Source organism: Carassius carassius, chromosome 19 (genome assembly GCF_963082965.1).
Source record: "Carassius carassius chromosome 19, fCarCar2.1, whole genome shotgun sequence".
Taxonomy (NCBI): domain Eukaryota; kingdom Metazoa; phylum Chordata; class Actinopteri; order Cypriniformes; family Cyprinidae; genus Carassius; species Carassius carassius.
The window spans coordinates 27,035,426-27,049,591 of record NC_081773.1 but is presented as its reverse complement, the minus strand read 5'-3'; the positions used below and the strand labels follow the sequence as shown (position 1 = coordinate 27,049,591).

Genomic DNA, 14,166 nt, shown 5'->3' with positions numbered 1-14,166 from the left:
GTATGTGTGTATATATATATATATATATATATATATATATATATATATATATATATATAATACCTATAATTGAGTAAAATGTTCGTTATTGTTGGAAATGTGACTGTATATTTAATATACTGTATATTTATTGTCAGATAACATGTATGTTGATGTGGTGCTCAAGAAACATTTCTTATATATGAACCTTAACTTTTTTTTTTTATATAAATCACTCAATGGCCTAAAACCTAAATACATTGCATATATGCTCACTGAATATAAACCTAACAGACCACTCAGATCATTGGGTTCAAGTTAGTTAGAAATACAAAGGGTTCACACACAAAAAAAGGGGAGTTAATGTTTAGTTATTACACCACCTGCATCTGGAATCAGCTTCCAGAAGAGATCAGATGTGCTAAAACACTAGTCACTTTTAAATCAGACTCAAAACTCATCTGTTTAGCTGTGCAATTAGTGAACGAGCACGTGCTACACCTGAACTGGCTGCACTGTATTCTTAACGGTATTAATTCATTTGAGAAGTTTTTTAACTTTGTTTATTGTTGTGATAGTTTTTTAATGATTATTTTACTTCCTTTTATGAAAAGTACTTTGAATTACCATCGTGTATGAAATGTGCTATATCAATAAACTTGCCTTGCCTTATCAATGTTGGAAAGAATTGTTCTGCTTAATATTTGTGTGTAAACCATGATAATTAGTCCCCCCAGGATCATTTGATGAATATAAAGTTCAAAAGAACAGCAATTTTGTTTTTAATTTATATAATGCTCTCAATTTTGATCAGTTTAATGTGCCCTTGTTGAACTAAAATATATATATAGCATATAATGCATTGTTATGTACATGCTAAATTTAATGAGTAAACAAACACTGTTTGTAGTGAGCCTTCAACTACACTGCCTTCAAACTTATAAAATAACCTATTTTAGAGTTAATTCATAAATGCATTAAAGACCTCATTCCTACTAGTCAACAGTTTTTTAACAGTAAGATTTTTAATGTTTTGAAAGAAGTCTCTTCTGCTCACCAAGCCTGCCTTTATTTGATCCAAAGTACAGCAAAAGCAGTAATATTGTGAAATATTTATACTATTTAAAATAACTGTTTTCTGTCTGAATATATTTTAAATGTAATGTATTCCTGTGATCAAAGGTGAACTTTCAGCATCATTCCTCCAGTCTTCAGTGTCACATTAATCAGAAATCATTTTTAATATGCTGATTTGCTGATTATCAATATTCAAATTAGATGAGAAATTTTTTTTCAGCATTGTTTGATGAACAGAAGGATCCACAGATCAGCATTTATGTGAAATAAAAAGCTTTTGCAACATTACACTATATCATTCAAAAGCTTAATCAGTATGTATATGTTTTTTTTTTTGCAAAGGATTCATTAAATTGATCAAAATACATCATTTTACAAGATATTTCTATTTCAGATAAATGCTGTTCTTCTGAACTTTCTATTCATCAAAGAAACCTGAAAAAATTCTACTCAGCTGTTTTCAACATTATCATAATATGAGTTTTTCTTTTTTTCATCTTATTTTCTTTTCTTTTCTTTTTTTATTCTGAAGGATTGTGTGACTGGAGTAATGATGCAAAAAAAAATTGAAATTCTCAATGAATTCTCAATTGAATTCTCAATAAATTACATTTTGAAATATATTCAAATAGAAAACAGCTATTTTAAATAGGCTAGTAAACATATTTCAAAGTTTCACTGATTTGCAGTACTTTGGATCAAATAAATGCAGGCTTGGTGAACAGAAATGACTTCTTTAAAAAACTTTAACAAGCTTACTGTTCAAAAACATTGACTGGTAGTGGATACTATAGGCAACTTTCATTTTCCTCTAATTTCTAGCTTTTAATTGGCTTAAAAATCTGTAACTGCTGGACAATAACAAATAATAATGATTTGTTTATATACTACAAACACTTTTTATCACATAATAAGGCAGAATAGTTTCTATACTCTTATAAATGCTATTGCACTGCAATCAGCACTGCATTGTTCATATACTTTATTTATCACCTGCTGGAGATTTTTTTGGAAAAAACAAAACAAAACGAGAACAACTGTTTTCAAACAGCGATAGCTGGACGCTGTTGTCCATATTAGGAGTTTCCTGTTATGACTTTCTGCGCGAGAGCGCCCTCCGGCTTCGAGTATGAATGAAACACACATTGCAGGAGAGTTTAGCGCTCCGTGATGTTCATTTCGCCTTCTTACTCCGAATAAAACATCATGTCATGCGCAGACTATCCTGTTTCTTTAAGTTTAAATATATATTTATTCACACCAGCTCTTGAAAACCTCTATAAGAACACCCTTGAAAGCTTTACAGCTTAAAAACAAGCCAAACTCCACTGAAATCAATGTTGAATCAATCGAGTGTCCCATGACAGCAAGGCAGCTCACTAGGTTTTGGAACAGAGACGCAGAGATATAATATATGCATACTTTATAATATAAAAATTCAGCTAGTTTATTGTGAAGTACACACACTTTGTACTTTTGTAAGGAGAAAAATAAACGACACCAATATGCAAAGGTAAACTAAGATCTTTTTTATTCCTTTCTCGGTCTTTTTAAATTTTTTTTTTTACTTATGTATATATAGATCTATTTTTTTGTTCCTTTTTCTACATACAAGTCCTTATGTCGTCATGCTGGGTGCAGCTTCGGTGAAGTAGCTCATGCAGGTGACCCATATGGATATTACGAAGGACAGGCAAAAGACGGGGTGGACCGAGTTGAGACCGAGCTGGACCACCGCCGGACTCCACTGTACAGGCACCAAATCACAAGACGGTTAGAAACGGGCTGACCAGGACCAGGAGGACTCCTCGCTAAGACACGGCTCAGATTCCCAAAAGGTAGAAATCATAAACAGGAAAAAATCGTGACATCATCAGCTGGCGTCTCACGCCATAAAAATCCCCCGTAACAGAAGATGAAAGCCGAAGAGAAGGTGAAGACGAAATTAGGATGATGCAAAAGAAAAATCTCCAAAGTCTCCCGTCCTTGAAAAGTGTCACCAGCAGAAAGAGCTACTTTTTGCTGAGCCACATTTAACCGACTGTGCTCATTAACTTCAGTCTGTAATCGTTTCCATTAGAGCAAAAGGCAGTCAAAGTCTACAGTCATTAATCATTACAGTACTGCAGATCCCCATACGCTCATACAGGTCTGTCAGAAATACATTACAGCACTTTGCAAGGACACGGCCGTTCTTGCATTTAAAGTAAAGTCCCTAAACCAAAATGCAAGTTGCTTTTTGAGTGGAAAATGAAAATTAGTAATACATATGCAAGGAGTCTACTGTAACAGCATCGGAGAGGGTCACAATATATTTACAGCAGTGCATCCACCGTGTATCAGAATACTGAGAATAATGAAGAGCGCGTCCCAAAGCCAGTCCTGACTGACCCAACTCGAACGCGCACATTAAAAACAAAAATACATTAGAGTGAACGAACAAAATTCAGACAAGGCAGAACTGTAAAATGCTGAACAATCTTTGCACCAATAACCTTCGTGTCTTTTGAAAAATAGTCTCCGTTGGTTTAAATGCTTCAAAGGGAAACGAAATTGACATCTTTGGTGAAGATTCCACAGCAATCTCTCAGTCTTGTTGCCATGATGTCTCTGCAGAATGCCAACTGGGCTCAGCAGCAGTTGCACAAACGAACACACTCGATACAATGAAAGGACAAACACGCATACTGCTGGTTTATTTGAAAGGTTTAAAATCAACAAGAATCCTGCTGGAGAAACCTGATGCCATCGAGGGGAATGACGGAGGTCTGATTTCATGGAAGTCTCAGGCTCTGTGACTATCAGTACTTTGAATTGTTTGAAGATTTAAAGAAATAGTTGACCTTTCTAAAATCACCATTCCAAATCTGTATGCAATCTTTTTTTTAAGATTTATTTTTGGCGTTGTTGCCTTTATTATGATAGGACAGTTTAGATCTGACAGGAAGTGTAGTGGGATTTGGAAAGGTCCTTGAGCTGGGATTCGTACTCGGGACGCGCTGCCCACGAGGCTAACGGCGCCATGCTTTTAAACAATCTTAATGCAGCTGTACCCCCCAATAAAGACCACTGACCTACTAAATAACATTTATAGTAGTCAATATTCGATATTCAAGACTTTATTGATTGTAAATTCTGCTGCAGCTCTCAGATGTCAAAAGTTTGGGGTCAGTAAATAATAATAATAAAAAATGAATACATTCATTAAGTATGCACTGAATTGCTCAAAAGTGACATTAAAGACATTTACATTGTTAAAAAAAGATTTCTATTTCAGTGAAATGTTAAACTGCATGTTGTCCACATTGATAATTCTAATTATTTTTTTTTTTTTTTTTGAGCACCAAATGAGCATATTAGGATTTCTGAAGGATTGCATGGCACTGAAGACTGGAGGAATGATGCTGAAAATTCAGCTTTGACATCACAGGAATAGATTACATTTTAAGATATATGAAAATATATATCAGTTATTTTAAATTGTAATATTTCACAATTGTTCCTTTTTTTTTTTGATCCACAGCACAAAACTTTGAACAAAACTGTACTCATATTCAAGACTGTAATTCTACTGAATAATTCCTTACATATTTCAGTCAATTTCTCATACAAAAAGTTTCCCAAGATCGAACATAAAACGCTCTGGTCATACAGAGAAAGTGGAAAAAAATATATATAGAGTAACGTTATGCTGGTTTTATGGTGATGTTTTGTTGTTTTTGAGCTCAACTTACAGCATAAATGAGAGTTAGAGGGTGAGTGAATCACATAATTTTCATTTCTGGGTCAACTACTCCTTTAAAAACTAATGCAGCCTTGTATCTATCCTTTTTAAGTGTAAAATGATGACTGAAATGTTATATAAATCCCAACAGGAGTTTATATTATACAGCAACACTCCTGGAATCCGAAAACCACCAAAGCCAAACTTTAAAAATGAATGATCGGTATAGAAAAACCTTACCAGTCAAACATGCTACACTGGATAAGTCATAAATCAAAGAGCACCTGAGCTCCTGGCTCAGACCTTCCTACAGCACAAGTCTGCAGAGGGGAAACCTTATCCTCAAGGACACAACTGAATTCAGTCTTAAAGAAGTGTGTAGGCATTCAGGTCTATGCAGGAAAAAAAAAATATCCTCAAACAAGTCACAAGGATAAAGTGAAATTCAGAGTCGCCTCTGCAAACCCTCGCTTCCGCATGCAGAGATGGCTTTGTCAATAATAAACGTGCATTTTACTGACCATTCTGCCATCTTGAAAAACTCCCACAATGCCCTGCTCTCAAACCTGCAATGACTAAATGTGGCATGAATGTTGAAGGAAGAACTCATCCAGAAATAGACTCACCTACATGTTTCAAATGGATCATTATTCCAGGTTTGGTCTTTTCTTTATGCGAAGCTTTAGACAATTTGGAAATCTTGATATTCATTTTCATATTTGGATGAACTATTCCTTTAACATATGTGTAACTCGATTACATTAGCAGATCAGGTTCACTGGGAAATCTGCTGTTTGGTTTGAGTGATTCGATGGACTCCATGGAGCTCAAAGTCAGTACAGTGTAGACATCTAAAAGTAGGGCTTCTAATGGTCCCATTATAGGCCAGTAAAGTATTAAACCCGGAATAAAGGGCTTTCTTTGAGCCTTATGTTAATTCGCACATGCATTTAAGACCTCTGAGAAATTTAAACATCCACGACACATTGTTTAATAACATCAATGCACTTTGGTTGCATCCCTAAGACTACTTTCCAATTCAATCACTGTTTGGGAATACAGCTTATGTACGAACCATATGCAAAAATTCAAGTTTCCCTCCGAGGTCAAATTAAAATCTGAAATCTATTTTACTTAAAAGACGGCATACGCTATTTCTACACTAAAGTCCTGACAAAATAAGTTTGTCAATCTAAAGGGACCATGCCGTATCGTTAGGATCTATGTGATAGAATTTCTTCCCCTTCTAAAATCTGGAGGGTATGGAATAAAAATATAAAGATGCTTATGTTTTGCATATCAAGGAGAACCATGCTAAAAAAGGTGAGCCAGCATTTGGGAAGGCTGGACCAGGAAACCATCAGACCCGTGTGCACAGCGGTGTGGTCGACCTGAAGCCACATAACATGCATGTTTACGGCATCTAGGTTTTTTCAGAATAACCCTCTCACAAAAAACTAAAAAAACAAAACATTTTTCCAGTTACAAATGACATTACGTCCTATTATCTGCTAAAGGCTAATGCCGCTAACTTTAAAACAAACATACATTAAATGAAAATCTGATTCTACATTACAAATTAAAAAGGCAGAGTCATGATTCACACAAAGAGAGCAAAATGACAGACACTAAAGGGCTCTTGGTTTGTCTGAGAACAAACAGCATCACACACACATACAAACATCCCCACACATCAAGTGAAGTATTAACAGCTGGTCGTTGTCATGTCCTGGTGTTTTTATGTTCCCTCTTCAAGAGTTCAGTGAGAACTGGTCCTGTTCTATGGGTTTTTTCACCCAGGCGCCCAGACCCGCTTTGTGAAAGGCCTTGATGAGCGTTTGCTTGGCCGTATGGTACTCCACTGCTGCTTGTTTGGCTTCGTGATACGAGCTGGGCTTGGGCACTTTGATTAGGAGAGTCGACGAAAGCTGCAGATACAAAAAAAAAAAATATATATATATATTATTATTTGTTTTTGCATTATTTTGTAATATAATACAGGGCTGTAGATTACAGCCCGACCAATATGTTTGGGAGTAAAAAAAAAGATATTACCCAGTAAAAAAAAGGTATCGATATCGATAAATCGGCTGATATTCTATGTGTATATTACAGTACAGTACCAGTCAAAAGTTTGGACACTTTCCCATTTGTGTGTCCAAACATTTGACTGGTACTATATATAAAATACGGTATATACATAAAAAGAATATACAAACAAACACATTTTATTATCCAATATGGGTCTGTCATCAGTGTACTGATCAGTAAAATTGAGGTTTATTCATGTTAATTCAATTCAATTCCATTCAACTTCATTCTGTTGAAGTTTATTTCACTTTGGGAACAAATAAAACATTGATCACTTAAAATGTTCACAAATGTTTAATTAAAAAAAAAAAAATTATTGACATTTTTCTTAATGTAGTAAAGAAATGCAATGCAATCGATGCAACATTGTGTTGTTCTGTCAACAATGCAATTTTCACACAAATCACACACAAAATATTCATTTTGTTTCAGTAATTCAACTCAAATTGTGAAACTCGGGTATTAAATTAATTCAATGCACACAGGCTGAAGTAGTTTAAGTCTTTGGTTCTTTTAATTTTGATGATTTGGCTCACATTTAACAAAAACCCACCAATTCACTATCTCAACAAATTAGATTATGGTGACATGCCAATCATCTAATCAATTCAAAACACCTGCAAAGGTTTCCTGAGCCTTCAAAAAGGTCTCTCGGTTCACTAGGCTACACAATCATGGGGAAGACTGCTGATCTGACAGTTGTCCAGAAGACAATCATTGACACCTTTCACAAGGAGCCACAAACATTCATTGCCAAAGAAGCTGGCTCTTCACAGAGTGCTGTATCCAAGCATGTTAACAGAAAGTTGAGCGGAAGGAAAAAGTGTGAAAAAAACCCATGCACAACCAACCGAGAGAACTGCAGCCTTTTGACTATTGTCAAGCGAAATCAATTGAAGAATTTTAGTGAACTTCACAAGGAATGGACTGAGGCTGGGGTCAAGGCATCAAGAGCCACCACACACATAAGTGTCTAGGAATTTGGCTACAGTTGTCGTATTCCTCTTGTTAAGCCACTCCTGAACCGCAGACAACGTCAGAGGCATCTTACCTGGGCTAAGAGAAGAAGAACTGGACGGTTGTCCAGTGGTCCAAAGTCCTCTTTTCAAATGAGAGCAAGTTTTGTATTTCATTTGGAAACCAAGGTAATAGAGTCTGGATGAAGTGTGGAGAAGCTCATAGACCAAGTAGCTTGAAGTCCAGTGTTAAGTTTACACAGTCTCTGATGATTTGGGGAGCAATGCCATCTGCTGGTGTTGGTCCCTTTTTGGAAACCAAAGTCAATGCACACGTTTACCAATATATCTTGGAGCACTTCATGCTTCCTTCTGCTGGTCAGTTTTTTGAAGATGCTGATTTCATTCTCTAGCAGGATTTGGCACCTGCCCACACTGCCAAAAGCACCAAAATTTGGTCAAATTACCATGGCGTTGGTGTACTTGACTGGCCAGCAAACTCACCAGGCCAGAAGCCCAGAGAGAATCTATGGGGTATTGTCAAGTGGAAAATGAGAAACAAGAGACCAAACAATGCAGATGAGCTTGAAGCCCAGGTCAAAGAAACCTGGGCTTCAATACCACCTCAGCAGTGCCACAAACTGATCACCTCCATGCCACGCTGAATTGAGGCAGTAATTAAAGCAAAAGGAGCCCCTACCAAGTATTGACTACATGTACAGTAAATGAACATACTTTCCAGAAGGCCAACAATTCACTAAAAATGAAGTATTCTAATTTGTTGAGATTGTGATTTGGTGGGTTTTTGTTAAATGTGAGCCAAAATCATCACAATTAAAAGAACCAAAGACTTAAACTACTTCAGTCTGTTTGCATTGAATTTATTTAATACACGAGTTTCACAATTTGAGTTGAATTACTGAAATAAATGAACTTTTCCACGACATTCTAATTCATTGAGAAGCACCTGTATATATATATATATATATATATATATATATATATATATATATATATATATATATATATATATATATATATATATATATATATATATATATATATATATATATATATATATACACACACAGTACAGACCAAAAGTTTGGAAAAATTACTATTTTTAATGTTTTTGAAAGAAGTTTCTTCTGCTCATCATGCCTGCATTTATTTGATCAAAAATACAGAAAAAACAGTAATATTGTGAAGTATTATTACAACTTAAAATAATAGTTTTCTATTTGAATATACTTAAAAAAAATAATTTATTCCTGTGATGCAAAGCTGAATTCTCAGCATCATTACTCCAGCCTTCAGTGTCACGTGTAACATCCAGTCTATCACATGATCATTTAGAAATCATTCTAATATTCTGATTTATTATGAGTGTTGGAAACAGTTCTGCTGTCTAATATATTTGATGAATAAAAGGTTAAAAAGAACTGCATTTATTCAAAATAAAAAAAAAACATTTCTAATAATATATATTCTAATAATATATTTTCTTTACTATCACTTTTTATCAATTTAACACATTCTTGCTGAATAAAAGTATTGATTTTATTAAAAAAAAAATAAAAAAAATTACTGACCCCAAATTACTGACCAGTAGTGTATATTGTTAATACAAAATATTTATATTTTAAAAACATAGCTTCTTTTTTTTTTACTTTTTATTCATCAAAGTATCCTAAAAAAGTATCACATGTTCTGAAAAAATATTAAGCAGCAGAACTGTTTCCAATTTTGATAATGAATCATCATATTAGAATAATTTCTAAAGGATCATGTGATAATGATCCTAAAAATTCAGCTTTGCATCACAGAAATAAATTATAATTTAAAGTATAATAAATGTAAAAATTATTTTAAATTTAATAATATATCACAATATTAAATTTTTTCTGTATTTTTGATCAAATAAATGCAGGCTTGATGAGCAGAAGAAACTTCTTTCAAAAACATTAAAAATAGTAATGTTTCCAAACTTTTGGTCTGTACTGTATATATATATATATATATATATATAGAGAGAGAGAGAGAGAGAGAGAGAGAGAGAGAGAGAGAGAGAGAGTGAGAGTGAGAGTGAGAGAGAGAGAGTGAGAGTGAGAGTGAGAGAAAGAGACACACACACACACAAATACAAATAATATCTTTAATTGACTTTTCTTAAGCCAAGTCCTGCAGTAAGGTTGAAAGTGAATCAGTGATAGCGGTACCTTAGAGTGTAGTCGCACCCAGCGGCTGTATAGGGCGTGCTTACAGAGACGTGAGGCTCTGCCCATGTCATCCTTGCCTGTGGTGGCATTAATAACTTCTAGAGCCTGATCTCCCACCGTCCAGTTCACACTGAAGTTGGGAGCCTTTCCTGGCTGCCGGGCCTCAGCATTACTGATTCCTGCAAACACACAAACACACTAACCATAGTAGAAAATCATGCCCAGAAACAGCCTTGGTGCATTTTCTTTTCTGCATGAATAAAAAATCCATGGTGGCCCTTATTATGCAGATGACTTGATATCAAGATATTTCTTAAACAAATAAGACAACATTTGTTTCAAGGCTTCTGTTTTTAATAAAAGGACACAGATAAAACAATGTGCTGAAGGTTGTGTATTCAGTATAAGACCTTCAGTCAAAACTGATGATAAATGCTGCTTTACAAGTCTTGCATGTGAACTCAAAAAAAGAGAAAAATGTTACAACTATTTACATTGAACACTTGAAGGCTGCATGCCATTATTCATTCATATTTATATTCTTAAGTTTAAAATCTATTAAATAATATATTATTATGTAATACTTCAAGAATATTTACGTTAAGCATAAATGGCTCACTGAACTATGCATTACGTCTTTACCTGCAGACCAAGACGCACAAGAAAAAAAAGATTTGACAAATGCAGAAGAGTTGATCTTTGAGCTCAGGTCGAGTATGCTATGCCTCAACCTCCTATGACACATCAGCAAATGAAGATTTTCAGCAGTGAGCCATTAAAAGGTAGTTCTGCTGGGAATCTGATGCAACCCGATGCAAAAGCAGTGTTGGGTGTTTCTCTTGTGGCACAAAGTAGGAAAGGATATGTACTCAATTCATCATATGTACTTCTCCAAAAGCAGCCAACATCTCCCTAAAGACATTTTGAAACTCAAGCGAGTCTTTAATCAGGAACCAGTGTCCACTTAAACCTAGTGCTGAGTATAAACTACATAAAAGTAGAAATGCTACTAACTTAAACATCATATTTCAGTAGCATAACAATACTTTAGCTTTTTGGAAAAACAGTTAAGGCATCTTTATATATATTGCTACATCTATATACAATACAGATTGTTTCAAACGAGCTATAAAATGATGAACAGGGAAAAAAAAAACAATCATCAAATAGGAGACAAATTCAAATTTCGCTGTAAAGAAGCTCTTATAGTGTCGTTTTCCCAGTAAGAACTACTGTTTGCACATTTATTGGATAGAAAAAAGTCAAAACTAAACTTTCAAAATTAAAGTGGGAAAATCTGATTTATTTAGAGCACAAAAACTTAGGTATTTCTTCTGTTTTGTATTATGCCTGTGTGTATTATGCTTGTGTGTATATATACTGTGTGTATATATATATATATATATATATATATATATATATGAAAATGTACTTATCCTCAGGCCATCCAAGATAGACGATTTAGTTTCTTCATCAGAACAGTTTTGGAGAGAATATATATACATACACGTATATCTATGTATTACATTCAAAACTATTAAATATGATAGTTATGCATTTAAACAATACTGCCTCTGAGCATCTTTTGGTTCGTTTTATTCGAGTTAATTTTTTTTTAGGCAAGCTACTAGAAGTAGCAACTTTAAAATACACTTATTACTCAATAAAATTATTCATCTGACTGTATAATTGATAGATTTTGCTACATTGACCATTATTGAATGAACTGAATCAACATTGTTTTTAACTGAATGATTACAGTATTTGTCTTTGTCTCATATTTGATGATTTAAAACAAAAAGTACTGTAGAGTATAAAATGCTATATAATAAAGCTTACTTGACTTAACTACTTGACCTTATGACTAAAACTACCATTATTTGAATTGTCCTAAAATTCAGAAATTATCGTATATTATGGGATTTAAAAAAATTTTTTTTTATTACTGATCATACATCAAACTGGCATTTCCCAACCCTGCTATAGGCTGTGTGTGATTATTTTCCAGCTTCCTCTTTATACAAAAAAGAAAAATTGAGAGAGAATGAGAGAAATCAGCAGGGGAATCTTGGATTTGAGGCAAGGTATGAATTACTGAAACAGGCCGGCGGTGGAGAGCAGGCCCATCTAAATTCCAGTAATTCATCAAACCATGAGGAAATTGAAGGCGAGTGGGGCAAACTGTCCGTCTAGTAAATGGTAATACAATTTGACACGGGTGCCATTTTCAATGATTTGCGAGTGGAAATGCGAGCCGGTGTGATGTTGTCTTACCGCTGAGCAGGGGGCGGTTGAGGGTGAATTGCTGGGGCAGGTCTTCGATGTCAGCAATCCGCTGGTACATGGCTCGGGAGAGATGATCAGCGTGATACAGGCTGCCCAGGATGATGCTGGAGAAGTAGATGGGCTCAGTGAAGTAGCTCATCAGAGAGCCCTGGATGCCCACCACGTTCCACCTGCAGGAACAAACACACACACACACACACACACACACACACACACACACACACACACACACACACACACACACCTCACATTAGTGTCCAGATTTGATATTGGGCACCAAAGCAGCAACCTTACACAGACTGTTAAAAAGACTAACAATAATCAGCACTGTCATTTATTAATATTGCTATAAACTGCACAGATCCAACAGTACTGTATGCAGATAAAGTTAGAAAAAGAATGGAAGATGCGAAAAGGAGTTAGATTGGACACGCAACAATAAAAGGTATGAGAAGAAACGTTGATAAGCCTATTTACTGAGCAAAGTTTTTATTTTCATTATATTTAATTAGAATTGATTTACTTATTATTGAATTCAATCATTCATAATATAAATATTTTATATATTTTTTTTATATGCATTTATTTTCCTGTACACAACCCCATCAAAACAGACCTGCGGCCCAATTTTAATATTAAAGTTATAATTCATTTAATTATTATTACATTAATTATAATATCATTTTAATTACTGGCATTATGTGTTGTTTTCCCCTTGCTGTACGCAACCCCATCAAGACAGACTTGCATCCAATTTCTATCATAATTCATTATAATTAATTTAATTATTCTTACTTTTTTTTTTTTTACATAATTATTTTATATTTTTTTTTATTGTCATTGTGCAATGATTTCCCCCTGCTGAACGCAGCCCTGCCAGAACACACCAGTTGCCCATTTTTATTATAATAATACTTAAATTATTATTACATGTACAATTATTTCATAATTTTATTATCACCATTTTGCATTGTTTTTCTCCACTTGTTGAATGCAGTCCCATGAAAACAGACCTGTGACCGTTTATTATCGTAATTAATAATTAAAAAAATTATTTTATAACTTTTATGAATTGCCATTTCACATTATTTCTCTCCATTCTGTACGTAAACACAACAGAGGACCATTATCATAATTAAATACAATTATTACTACATTTAGTTATAATGCAATATTACAGTTTTATCATTGACATTTTGCATTGTTTTTTTCCGCATAATTTGTTTGCCACCCAATTTGAATTATATAATGATTATGTTTATAATTAATATTAAATTCAAATAGAATTTACACTTCTTACACAACCCCACCAAAACTTTTTTTCTTCTTTTCTTTCTTTTTTGACTTGCAACCCATTTTTGTGTCCCACCGCTAGACACACTGACTACACTGTTATTGCATTAACTCCTCATTACAAGAGTCCATCTATTTTGGATTTCGTTTGTTACTAGCTTGAAGCATTTCCAGCAGTTTAACATAATGAAACACTGTTGGGGTTCCTAATCTCATTCCATCTAAAACACTGCAAAAATTACCACGTTCAGGTAGATGGAACATAAGACAACCTCGAGCTACAAGACACAAAAGCCAAAAAAAGCAATCTGGCCAGAAGCCCAGATGTGAATGGTTTTCAAATTATATATAAAAACGCAACAGTGGAAGAATTGTTCAATTAGTGCAGTTCTTCCAAAGCACCTCGTTTACGTCTTTTACCCATTTACTCACCCACTGGGTCTCCCTCCTCAGCCGTACACAATCAAAAGGCCTAATCAAGCCCAGATCTGCTCCCCAAAACAACACCTGCTGTATGCAGCTGAGAAGAACCCAAACTCAA

General features: G+C 34.4%; 1 protein-coding gene across 4 annotated transcripts in view; it reads right to left on the bottom strand.

The window, feature by feature from the left end:
* Positions 1-2,570: 2,570 nt before the first annotated feature.
* Positions 2,571-14,166, bottom strand: part of LOC132095495 (double-stranded RNA-specific editase 1-like) — a 188,359-nt gene continuing 176,763 nt past the window's right edge. For all 4 annotated transcript variants that reach the window (XM_059500548.1, XM_059500547.1, XM_059500550.1 and 1 more), the window contains 3 exons: positions 12,321-12,502; positions 10,047-10,225; positions 2,571-6,708 (listed from right to left, as the gene is read on the bottom strand). In XM_059500548.1, the coding sequence (XP_059356531.1) occupies positions 6,532-6,708; positions 10,047-10,225; positions 12,321-12,502 (538 nt within the window). In that variant the 3' untranslated portion in view covers positions 2,571-6,531. The remainder of the gene's footprint in view (positions 6,709-10,046; positions 10,226-12,320; positions 12,503-14,166) is intronic.